This window comes from Diospyros lotus, chromosome 3 (genome assembly GCF_014633365.1).
Source record: "Diospyros lotus cultivar Yz01 chromosome 3, ASM1463336v1, whole genome shotgun sequence".
NCBI lineage: Eukaryota > Viridiplantae > Streptophyta > Magnoliopsida > Ericales > Ebenaceae > Diospyros > Diospyros lotus.
Window position 1 is genome coordinate 22,096,271 of NC_068340.1, and position 11,662 is coordinate 22,107,932.

General features: G+C 37.5%; 1 protein-coding gene across 1 annotated transcript; it reads left to right on the plus strand.

The window, feature by feature from the left end:
- Positions 1-7,367: 7,367 nt before the first annotated feature.
- Positions 7,368-11,077, plus strand: LOC127796533 (cell division topological specificity factor homolog, chloroplastic). Its single transcript, XM_052328708.1, has 2 exons — positions 7,368-7,535; positions 10,228-11,077. Exons 1-2 carry the CDS (start codon positions 7,449-7,451, stop codon positions 10,843-10,845), a joined length of 705 nt encoding a protein of 234 aa, XP_052184668.1. The 5' UTR covers positions 7,368-7,448; the 3' UTR covers positions 10,846-11,077.
- The last annotated feature ends 585 nt before the right edge of the window (positions 11,078-11,662 follow it).

Sequence of the window (11,662 nt, forward strand, 5' to 3'; positions counted from 1 at the left end):
ACTAATTCGGTCGTCCAAAGCTGCGTTAGTGTACCTTATAGTCTTATTTTTCTATAAATTCCATTTATACCCTTCATCAAATATTATTTATGGCCTTGCATTATTCCTGGGTATTACATTCTCCCCCCCTTAAGAAATTTCGTCCTCGAAATTTGATCCGCGATAATTGTATCACCACTATTGCTAATGTCTTTCGATTGCAATGTCCTAAATACCATTCTTAGTCCTTAACAATCATTCATAATTTATATCTTCATATGGTTTGAGTTTACCAAACTCGTTTCTTATCTTCCAGAATATCCCGTTGTAGCTCCATATCGGCGGCTACTCAACTCCCAAAGTAATTTATAAACCCTAATATCATTCCCAATTGTGTCCTCAAATTACCTTTTATCTGGCTCCTAAATCTCCCAACCCAATATCAGGATCACACCAAGATTGAGCTAACTCGGCCGCCATGATGGCACAGAAATTGATAACATTGAACTTACTCAGCGTATCTTTCTCTCAATTATCTCGATCACATATTATCTTTAGGGGTAATTTCTTGGCCTCTTACGGCTGGTCACGCAAATTATCCACTTAGGTCTCCCCAAAAAAAAAAACACAATTTCTCTTATAACAACCTAACATCCTGACATGTTACTATTTCTCTTCCAAACACAATCCATCAATCAGATCAATTTATCTCAGGTCAGAACTCCCGTGTCGTTTCAATTTATCGACAACCTTCCATAATTATACACGTCCTTCATTTGTGGCTTCTCAACTTAGCACTGCTAAGTGTTCCATTTCAATCCAACGGTGCTTCCCATATTTCTCCACATGAGAATAATCTCTCTATTGAGTCAAACAAGATTCCTGTTATCCCCAATTCTAGGAGTAGACCTAATCTCGTCCTTCTTAGGCGATCTAGTTTTCACACAACTCCTTAAGAGAAAACCTTTCTGGTTAGCTTTTGAATCTTACTGGGTCTTCAACAATACCTAGCATAATTATAACAGCTTAACCTACTGTCTTGCAACCCAAATAAATTTTCGTAGTGGAACTAAAAACTCACGTCTTCCTTTATAACAGCTTAATCATATGTTTTCTCAAATCACAACATGTCTCTCGAGAAGAAAAACACTTTCAATTACCTATCAACTTATAACTTACCATATCCCTATGTTGATTTTGTCTCTTTCAATCCATTAACTCATGTTCTCAAGGGTACCTAGGTATACTTACCACTGTTCCAACCTTTTTATATCACCAAAGGCAAGGTTTGAAACAACTAAATCGCAGCCAACTGCTAACAATTCCTAGGGTGTGTAATATTAAATACACTAAATTAAGAGCCAAGTCGATAACAATAATTAAATTCCTCCCAAAGTGATATCTAGAAAACAATCGTCCCACATTTTCCTAAGCAACTTCACAACACATGTTTATACCAAGGATTACTTCATTCCTAGTTAGGAGCTACCTCGACCTAGGAGCATTATTACTATTTCACCACAACTCCTGAATTTCTCGAGTGTATTCATCACTTCTTAGTAACCTTACTTCACGAATTTCTGTCATGAACGTAATTATCCTAGAAGAATCCTTTACAAATCTCTGTTAACAGCTTGCCAAACATTGTTTCGTCACTCGAGATTACTTTTCCTTCTTTCGATTCTTTTTTTTTTATTATCGACTACCGTAATCCACATAGCGATTAACCTGCTTAGGTCATCTTCCAATCCTTCAACCTTTCCATAATGATTTAGGGATCCTGCCACGATGCTCTGGTCCCTTGGAACTTGGACTCTAAACCATACATAACATCCTCAGTGTCGCCCAAACTTTGGCACCTGACCGTCTCCATAGTTCACTATATTGCTCCGACTCGTAGGTATCACACCCCAAACCGCGAGCCAACCACCAGTCCTCTGTCTTGGTCCCTAGGCTCAGATCCATTGTTACAGACCAACACCAATGGTGTTATGTTATGCTAGAATTCCTCATTCCATCTCTGAGAGCTACAGTGGTTCTATTGGTGCTAATCCAACTCCCTGATCTTTTGGATTCCTAATGTTCTTTTCCAGAGTAACACTCAATCATATCGAGCACCCTTATCCTAACCATTCCTAAGACTTCGGATTTCTTTCTCACAATTTAATCTCTTTTACTTTCCAAATTTGTTACGCATGTGACGGAACCTTGCGCTCCTGTTGCTGCTCTTGCAGACGTTCATAATTTATCTAACACTCCAACATCAATTGTATTTCCAGTTTATCATTTTCTAAACTTATACTAGATCGTTCAATCATATTCTCGTCACTGCCGTATGCTTAATCTATCACAAGATTGGCTTAGAAATTTCATTCTCCTTATATGTTTATTCCACGATTGACTTTCAACTAATACTCACTATACAGGTCATTATGTCAATCATTCCTATTTCTTTGAATCTATTAGGACCAACTTCAATTTTGCTAAGACCTAATCAAATCCCAAGATATCTTTACGAGCTTAATCAAGTTTTAGCAAGCCTATCTCATTGCTTGGTGCCTTAAAACTCAAACCAAGACTTTTATGACTACCTCTCAGTCCTTGATAATCATCGTTATGCTAACTATTTTCTTTGAGTTTGTATCTTCTTAAATCGGCTAGAGTCATTTCAAGCTTAAAATATAATCGTCTTAAAATATAATCGTCTCCACAGGTTGAAATACCATTTTATCTCCAAGTATATACGGTACACGTAAATTTTCTTTTAGCAGCCTCAATAGTCATACGCATAATTCCCTTATCCCAAGATTTTTCTAATTTCCAAGGTTCGTTTTAAATCACAAATCTCTAATCTATCGTTGTTCCCTATATTATTTACAATCTCAAAATCATCAAGTAAGGTTCCATTTTGCAAATTCTCTATAAGCCAAAAGATTCTTTCAACTTCCAAGGGAAAATTCTAATCCTCGAAACATGCAAACTTTATGTTTTACATCCTAATAACTTCCGGTTGTACCTTGATCTTAACTATGGCTGGTTTACAATCGATCCCTCATTGTCTAGTAGTGACCATTAGTAAGGAAATTAGATTGAGATTACATTCTAAGATTCATTCAAAAGGAAAATTCTACCTGGAGTACTTTATACAAGCCAAATTTTTCCGAGAAAATCTTCTAAACACCTCAACAAGAATTCGATTCTCATTTAGTTCCGATTTGTTTTCCTCGTCTGATCTTAGGTTAATGTCCTCGATACAATTATTCCTTCTATTTAAAACTTCCATAAGTCTCAAAGCTATACCTAATTCTCGTTACCCTTGAATAACCAACACACATCGTTTCCTTATAGCAATCTTTCCTTATTTCCTTTGTCCTCAATCTTGGATCCTTTGTCTCAATATCCCTATCCACAATTTTAGATTCCTAACTCAAAATTTTTTTCATTCTCAAGCTCTTATCGAATCATCCTAGGTTGCTTACTGCAGATCGTTTCTCGAGATTTATATCAAGTCATTCTTACCCTCGATTTTTCATATCATCTGTTCACAAACCTAATTTATCATCAGATTATATCATATCAAACTAAACATCCCAACTCGCTTACTCTTATTAATCACCAGATATCCCAACATTTAGTGTAAAGGATTTTGACTAATGATCTCCAATTTATAGTTTCCAGATCTTACGAATCCTCAGTTATGGTTTATCGAACCAACCTTACATTCGACTCATATTGTTGGATGCTAACTCCCAATTCAACGTTCCATCACTTAGCAAAATCCAGTATTCTCCAATTAATAATTTCAAAGACCTCAACCGACAAACCCCCAAATCTCCAAGTAGGGATTTTGTCTTTTTGATCTACTAGTTCCCTTCCCCTTAAGTCTCCATTCGGGATTTTCATTAGTTAGCCCTAACTGAATCCGTTCTTCTTAAATCCTCAATTCGGACATCTAACTTAACCTTAAAATCTTCAAGTCATTCCTCTTTCCCACACCCTCGACAGATTCTCCTAATAACCTCCGTCACTTCACTTATCTTTGTCAGGGCATGACATCACCATCATTTAACATGTCCCAATCAGGAAGGTATTAAGACAATTCACTAAAATTCTTCCGAAAGAGATTTTATACTATACTTCAAGTTGTACCGGAATCACCAAAGTATTTATTCCTCAAAGGTTTTGGATCATATATCTCTTTCATTTCGACGACCCTTTTCACTAGCTTTCTAATTTCCAAAAGATGTGAATAGAACTTGATCGTCTCCCCTTGACGCTGAAAGTATATTCAATATTGAAAACCTCAAATTTCACCTTTCTAGAGTCTTCATACCATTTTCGACTATGTTCCGAATGTCTCCTAGAATCCATAATCCCGTTCTAAGTTCTCATTCAATAGTTCTAACCATGCTAAGTTCAACAACCTAGCCAAATCGTCCCAGGGTTTTAACCTAGGGCTCTGATACCAATTGTAACACCCCGTCTCGCCAGGCGTGTCACTATAAGGGTATTCCCAGGATTCTTTTTTTTTTTTTTTCTTCAAGTTCAACACGCGCGGTATATCAAGAACAATCTTCACATGCAGATACAAAACCCCGCGAACCCCAGCCTTGCCCGTTTAACTATCAAGATCAATAATCTTAAACTAAACGAGTCTTAATACAACGCAGCGGATACATTAATACCAAAACACCATAGTTCTTACATTGTATTTCCATAGCAAATTACATAATACAGATCAAATGATAAAATCGCTATTATACAACTGTTCATTTACAACCTGAAATGCATATTAAAGTCTCCAAACGTTACAACGACTTAACAAACTAAGCACCATTGGCCCTCAACCGGCCACATCCTTGCCCTCGCAGTAGTCCCTGGCTGGAACATTAAACGTTCCAGGGGCATAGCCCAAGTTAGATGATAAACATCTAAGTGACGGTATTGAGACAGATTATACAATGCATGAGAAACACACGAGCATGGCATATTCAGACAAGCGGCAACATGCAAAACACGTCTAACCTGAGAAACTCCCCTGACATACTTAATCCCTCGAATGCCCCACTGTAACATCCGTTCACCTGGTCTAATGTTAATCCCTCGAGTGCACCGTCGTGACACCCGTTCACCTGGTTTAACATTGTTCCCTCGAGTGCCCCAGTGTGACACCCGTTTACCTGGATTAACATTGTCCCTTTCTCAAGTAGACCCCAACCCGTCTAACACAGAAAACAACATTGACACGAATATCAATACCCCGATGATATGAAAATCACACGCCATGTACCGACTCTTTTGTAAGTAAAAACAGTTGATGTAATATATCACATGTACAATATGCAAATGATGACATAAATACATAAATGAAATGCTTTCGCAGTACAACCCAAGTTTCGGAGGGTAAAACCGCTCACTAGAACTGGTCCCATTTGCGTGTAACCTAAGTTCGGGAGGGTAACACCGCCCACCTGAACCCACTACACACCTTCCAACATGTTTTCAAGATAAGGTAAAGATAGGATCAGACCACTCATCTCGAACGTATTCAGATGCCTCGATCTTCGTGCAACGCCTCGATTTACGTGTCAAATCCCAAATACTTGAACTTATACTCAACCTCGAGCCATAATACTTCCTAAACACCATATTTAATTAAGGAGGCATTAAGATCCATTTTCCTCAATTTTTTCATAATTTTCTCTATTTTCTCCCAATTTTCACCTCAATAATTCCAAAATAATTATTTATTCAACTATTTTCCAAAATATTTCAACACAATAAATCCTAAAATAAATTAATAAAAATACTGGAAGAAAATACCAGAAAAACCCTTGTTGCACGCGCCCTCACGCGCTCGGCGCGTGAGTGTGTGTGAAGTGTGGCGCGTGTGGCTCACGCGCCACCTTCTTTTCCGATTTCTAGCTGGCGACATCTCCTCCGATGGCCGATATGACCACACCCCCTTCAAGCCTTCGATTAGTCGATCCAAATGGCACCATTTTTCGGCCGAAAGAACACCGAAAAAGGGCCCAAACGGCCGGTTGCAGGCGGCCCTAGGCGGTCCGCCTCCCGACTTCGGCCATTGCTGGAATAGCCTTAAATCTCCACGAAAACACTCCCAAAAAACCCAGAACTCTTCCCCTCGATGCAAGGAGTAATAACCCCTTATCCAACGTCTCAAAATCGTACCAAAACGCGGTCGATTTTCTTACCAATTTTTGGTCGAAACCCTCACCCATTTTATACTCAATTTCCAGCCGGATCTCGGCCAATCACCGGCCAAGCTTGGTCCCCAAGACTTCCCTCGGCCGTATACGACCGTCCCCAGGTCCGCCTTGGCCGTCCCATCGCCAGAAACAGCCCCCATGTGCAGTGGAAGGCGGCGGCCGATTTTTGGCTTTGTGCGTTCACACTGCATTTTTGATAATTTGCACTTTCACCCCCTTGACTTTCCAAATGACATTTCTGCCCCCCTCCAAAGCACCGCTGATAAATTCAATTATATCACCAAGTTCCTCAAGTTTAGTACATCTCATTTGACCCTCGAAACTCCTAAAAAATTATCGTTTTGACCTCTGGCAAAATTAGAAAACTGCACTTAGGCCCGACTGGTCAAATTGTCCTTAAATCCATTTGATTTAAGCCAAAATCGCTTAAGAGTTGTTTTATACTTAAAATATTAGTCCCTGACACGTTCCGTTGACTTTTCGGACGTCTCCTACGCCGATTCGGTTTTCTCAACCCGATCGACAGCTGTACCGAAAACTGTTCCTGATTCAATTTATTTCATCACTAAAAATCATAGTTTAAATTGCTCGTCGATACAATACCATTTTCCCTGGCTATCTAGGGTCCGGGGTACTCCCTCCGACTAATTCGGTCGTCCAAAGCTGCGTTAGTGTACCTTATAGTCTTATTTTTCTGTAAATTCTATTTATACCCTTCATCAAATATTATTTATGGCCTTACATTATTCCTGAGTATTACAGTTCTCATTCTCTCATTGTGGGTTTACGAATCACAGTCGATCAACTCCGAATGTCGACAAATATAAATATTATAAAATTTCTAAAATATTAAACTCTTATTTCCATTTTTGAAATTTAAGCTTGTGGTAGATTAGGCATGATTTTATTTTTAAAAATTACTTTATCAAAAACATTTTCTCAAGAATTAGAATATATTTTCAGGAAGAGATCGTGCATTCCTTAGTTTTATAAAATCGAAGAATTTATAATTGTCCTACGATCCTTCCTTTAAATGATTTTTCTGAAGATCTTCATTTTCAGACAATGTTTAATGATAAATACATACTTGGACCCCCAGTTTTTGGATAAAATAAGTATGAAGAATGGGGTATAAAATGTAATTAAACAATTCTCAAAAGGTCCAAAGCTTCTCTTCCCTCGACGTCGAAAACAACCCTAACGTGGAGCAGGGAGTGAGGTAGAGAGAGAGAGTTGGAAATGGCGGTTTCTGGAGATCTGAGGGTCTCTGCGACATTAGGATCTTTTTCTGCGCACCCCCTTCGAAGCTCTTTACCCCATTCAAAGGTCTTATCTTTTCCCCATTTCCAGTTTCTTTAGCTCTAATTGTTCTAATCGACGCCGTACTTTCGTTTTGATTGCTCACTGATTCGCCCATTTGGCATAAAGTTTTATGTTAATTTATATGTTTTTTGGGGGTCTTGGTTGGTATAATCTGCCTGAGTTCGTAATGTTAGATTTCTTTTTCTTCTTCTTTTTTATCACGTTTGTATGCATCAAGATGGAATTAAGAAGATATATAGACATTATCGCATGCGCCCTTTTACTTAATTTAGGCTTTTTATCTTTTTTCTGTGTAATTTGTTCAATTGGTAGCCTCCGGAGCTAGGGGAATTAGCTTTGATTGGTTAGCAGCAGACGCAGTTGCTTGATCATTTCATTGGATGGAATAATTACAGTTATTGTTTGCAATTCAAAAGAGTGTAAACTATAACAATGAGTCAAAGTCGACTTACTGTTACACTTAAGATATATTTCCCTTGTTTACTATGGATGGAATACTAGTTGGAAATCTAGTTCTCTTAATTCATTTTGTGGAACATGAAGGCAAAGTTTACCATGATAGTAAATTTTGCAAAGCAGTTGTTTTGGACAAATAGGAGAAGTGGAAATGATTAGGTAAGAGAGAAAAGAAAGGGAAAGACGAGAAATAATCGCGGCATTTTTTCCTCTTGCTTAGACAACAAAAGAGAGTAAAAAGAAGATAGGTGTTTACTCTTCACTTTTGTCTGAGTAGAAAAAGAAAAGGCAAAGAAAATGAAATTGTGAGTAAAAAGTTTGTGTGGACTTCAGTCTCTGAACCTCAAAGTTTAAGGCTGTTACTTACTTTTAATGTATCAATAAACTGGTCTAGATACATGGACATGTCATGAACATTAAAACATAGAACATAGGGGATAGGACAGGGGACTTGAAATTAATGAAATGTAAGGAGAAAAGAAGATTTAATGTCTCGTTCATGGAAAAAGTGAAAATTTCTCCTTACCATCAACAGTGTGTTTTTTTTACTCCTTCAAACAATGTTGAAATTAAAGGATCCCAGTGGCTGGTTTGGAGGTACTGCCAAAACAAAGATCTATTGCTTTTACTTTGTCATGTTTGTTGGACGTGCGTACACTAGAAAGAATAGAAAAATTCATCTAATACAGCTAAAATAATATAACTCTTATGAGAATCAGAATGGTCAATCCAAATGTTGCCACTCTTGGGGGATTTTGCAAAGCAGGAGTAAGTGATTAGGGTTTGTCTCCAGTTGTCTTTGGTTCTCTCTTTTTAAGCTATCTAATAGTGGCAATTAGGGAGAAGGGAAGTATCCTTTCTGTTGAAATCCTCAAACCCAAATAAATTGTTGTGGTAAATACTTTTTTTTTCTATGTATATGTGTTAGGATTAGGAGCTCTTTAGATAACTCAAACAATGCTTACAAATGCCAATCTCTCCCACTCCTCACCCAAAATCAACCCAAAACAACAGAAATAAGAAACTGAAATTGAAAGAACAGAATTAAAGGAATGAAAAACTGAGAAAAAAACAACCAAACCAACACAAGAGGCGCGCGATATATCCTGGTTCGGATTGCAAGAAAAGAAACCCTACATCCAGCCTCAGTCCAAGAGCAATTCCACTAGAAATCCAAACTTTGAACAATACAAGAAGTGCCTCACTCTTATCCCACCTGAGTACAATCTTTCTTGGAGATTACAAAGAGCTTTCTTGACACAAGACTTTCCTCTCACACACTGCACTCACACAATATCAGAATGAATGATTGGTTTTGTGTTCACCGACTGCCTTGCCCTAAGCCTTCTATTTATAGAATAGGGCAGACATCCCAATGAAGACTATAGATAATTACAGTTTAACCCCTTAACTTTCACTAATTTTACATGGGATATAATTTCCTATCTAAACCTTCAATAATCACTTGTGTGCACTGCCCTCACTGATCTTCTAGGAATGACTTTATCCTATACTCGAGCCAACAACATAAGAATATGATTTGGGAGTTATTTATTCTAAATTAAATTTTATGGAATAGTCCTAGTAGGCATATATAGACATGTGTCTATATCTTATGAATGCAACTTGGTATCAGAAAGCACTTTATTTTATATCCCAGCAGCATTAATAATTTACTTCTAGACAAGTCAAAGTTGGCATTAGATTCCTCTTGTAAACCCCTTTATACCTGCAACTGCTAAGCATTTGACTTAGTGTTTGAATATGCAGTTTTTTGGAATTTTTTGCTTAATTTACGATAGGGAGGTAGAGTATAGAATTGAATACCAATTAATTTCTCTGCTTGTAGCAATTGAGTAATTGCAACATTATCATTTGTTTGTAGCCTGACTTCTCTCTTTTAACCGTGGTAAATTCTGTTTTGATTTTAAATAGTAAGACATGTGCCTTCAAGCTAAAGCCTCACATGCGAACGATTAGTGTTGGTATTTGTTTCAAATAAACATCAAGTAATGAGGGTGAAAATGCTTCTCTTTTCTAATGACTCTGTTTCTTCTGAAATTGAATATTGTTCTACATAAACTGTAGAGTTTGTGCATTCTCAATTTTTGGAACTACAAGCAGATCTATCGAGATGCTCTGTGAAAGCAAAATCTAGGGATTTCAAGTTTCATTTGATAATGACATTAGTGTTACATTATGCTTAATTCTCAATAAAGATATTTATGCTGAATTACAGGTAGACTTTTCTGGGTTTCTTAGTGGAGCACCTGGTGTCTCTGATGTCGCACGTAAATTGTCTCCTGTGGTACTTGATAACCATAGCATTCGCTGTCATTCTAAACGGCCTTCTGGGATCACTGGCGAGTATAGATTGTCCTCGAGTTCTACGAGCCAAGAAACCGAAAGTTTTTTGCTTAATGTCATAAACATGAGCTTCTTTGAACGTCTAAACTTGGCCTGGAAGATAATGTTCCCAACACCAATGTTTAGAAGGAAGTCTAATGCAAATATTGCAAAGCAACGGTTGAAGATGATTCTATTCTCTGATAGGTGTGCAGTTAGTGATGAGGCAAAACAGAAGATAGTGGCCAACGTTGTGAATGCTCTATCAGACTTTGTGGAGATAGAATCACAAGATAAAGTTCAGCTAAGTGTCTCTACTGATGCAGACCTTGGGACCATTTACTCTGTCACAGTCCCTGTTCGGCGGGTGAAGCCAGAGTATCAAGATAATGATGAGATTGGAGCAATCACAAATATTGAATACAAAGATACTGGAGAAAGGTCTGGTTCTGTTGATGTCAGGTTTGATTTCTATGTTCCGAATGAAAATTTTAATGATTTTGGTGTTTGAAAAATGATGGTGTTGGATGCTTAGTGGGAAAGACGGGGGGAAGTAGAAGAAAATAATGATGCGTTTGTAAGAGACTATTTTGGACTTTTAGCCATTTCAATGTATTTGTAGGTATGTATATATTTTTCCTGTTAGGTGATTGATGAATTTTGCTGTGTGACATTTCACTTGGAAGATGATTTTAGCTACATTACTTGGTGCATACAATGCATTTATCTTGGATTGGTTTTAATCATGTTATAAACTAGATTAGATTCATACATGTCCTTGAGAATGCATAAACACAATCTCACACTAAAAGACATTTCTTCTGAAGGATGGAAGTTTGTTTTGCTTTTGTATTTTAGCTTACTTCATAATCTTTGGTTTTTTTTTCTTATATATGTGCCACTTTGCATGTCTTCTGGATCTTTTTAGGTAAATGTCCTCATCTGTCCATAGAGATGTGCATACTTACAAAGAACACACATCTAAGCCTCATACGTAAATAATCGCAAATGCGAAACAGCTAGTAAGTTCTAAAATGTGCACACTTTTGGCCGTCTGGCCTTTCATCAAGCCACGCACATTCTTCTTGGAATTAGAATGTATTCTTCTATTTGTTGCCAGTGTGCTTATATTATCTTTTAGAATAGGTGGTTGTGATGTACATCATTTAATCTATTTCTTATGAGCCTTTGTGTGTGTAGGTCAATTAGTGACTTAACAGGATGTTGAAGTTTGGTTTTGCTTGAAAGGTCTTGGTTTCAAATTTCATAAGCTTATGTTTGTTTGCACCTCGATGGAAGGAGTGTTGGATTAGCTTGAGTCATTCCCT

Excerpts from the sequence above, each read along its gene's own strand:
- LOC127796533 (XM_052328708.1), top strand. The coding sequence starts at position 7,449 with ATGGCGGTTTCTGGAGATCTGAGGGTCTCTGCGACATTAGGATCTTTT. Across the intron at positions 7,536-10,227 it reads GCTCTTTACCCCATTCAAAG|GTAGACTTTTCTGGGTTTCT; the intron begins GTCTTATCTTTT and ends GCTGAATTACAG.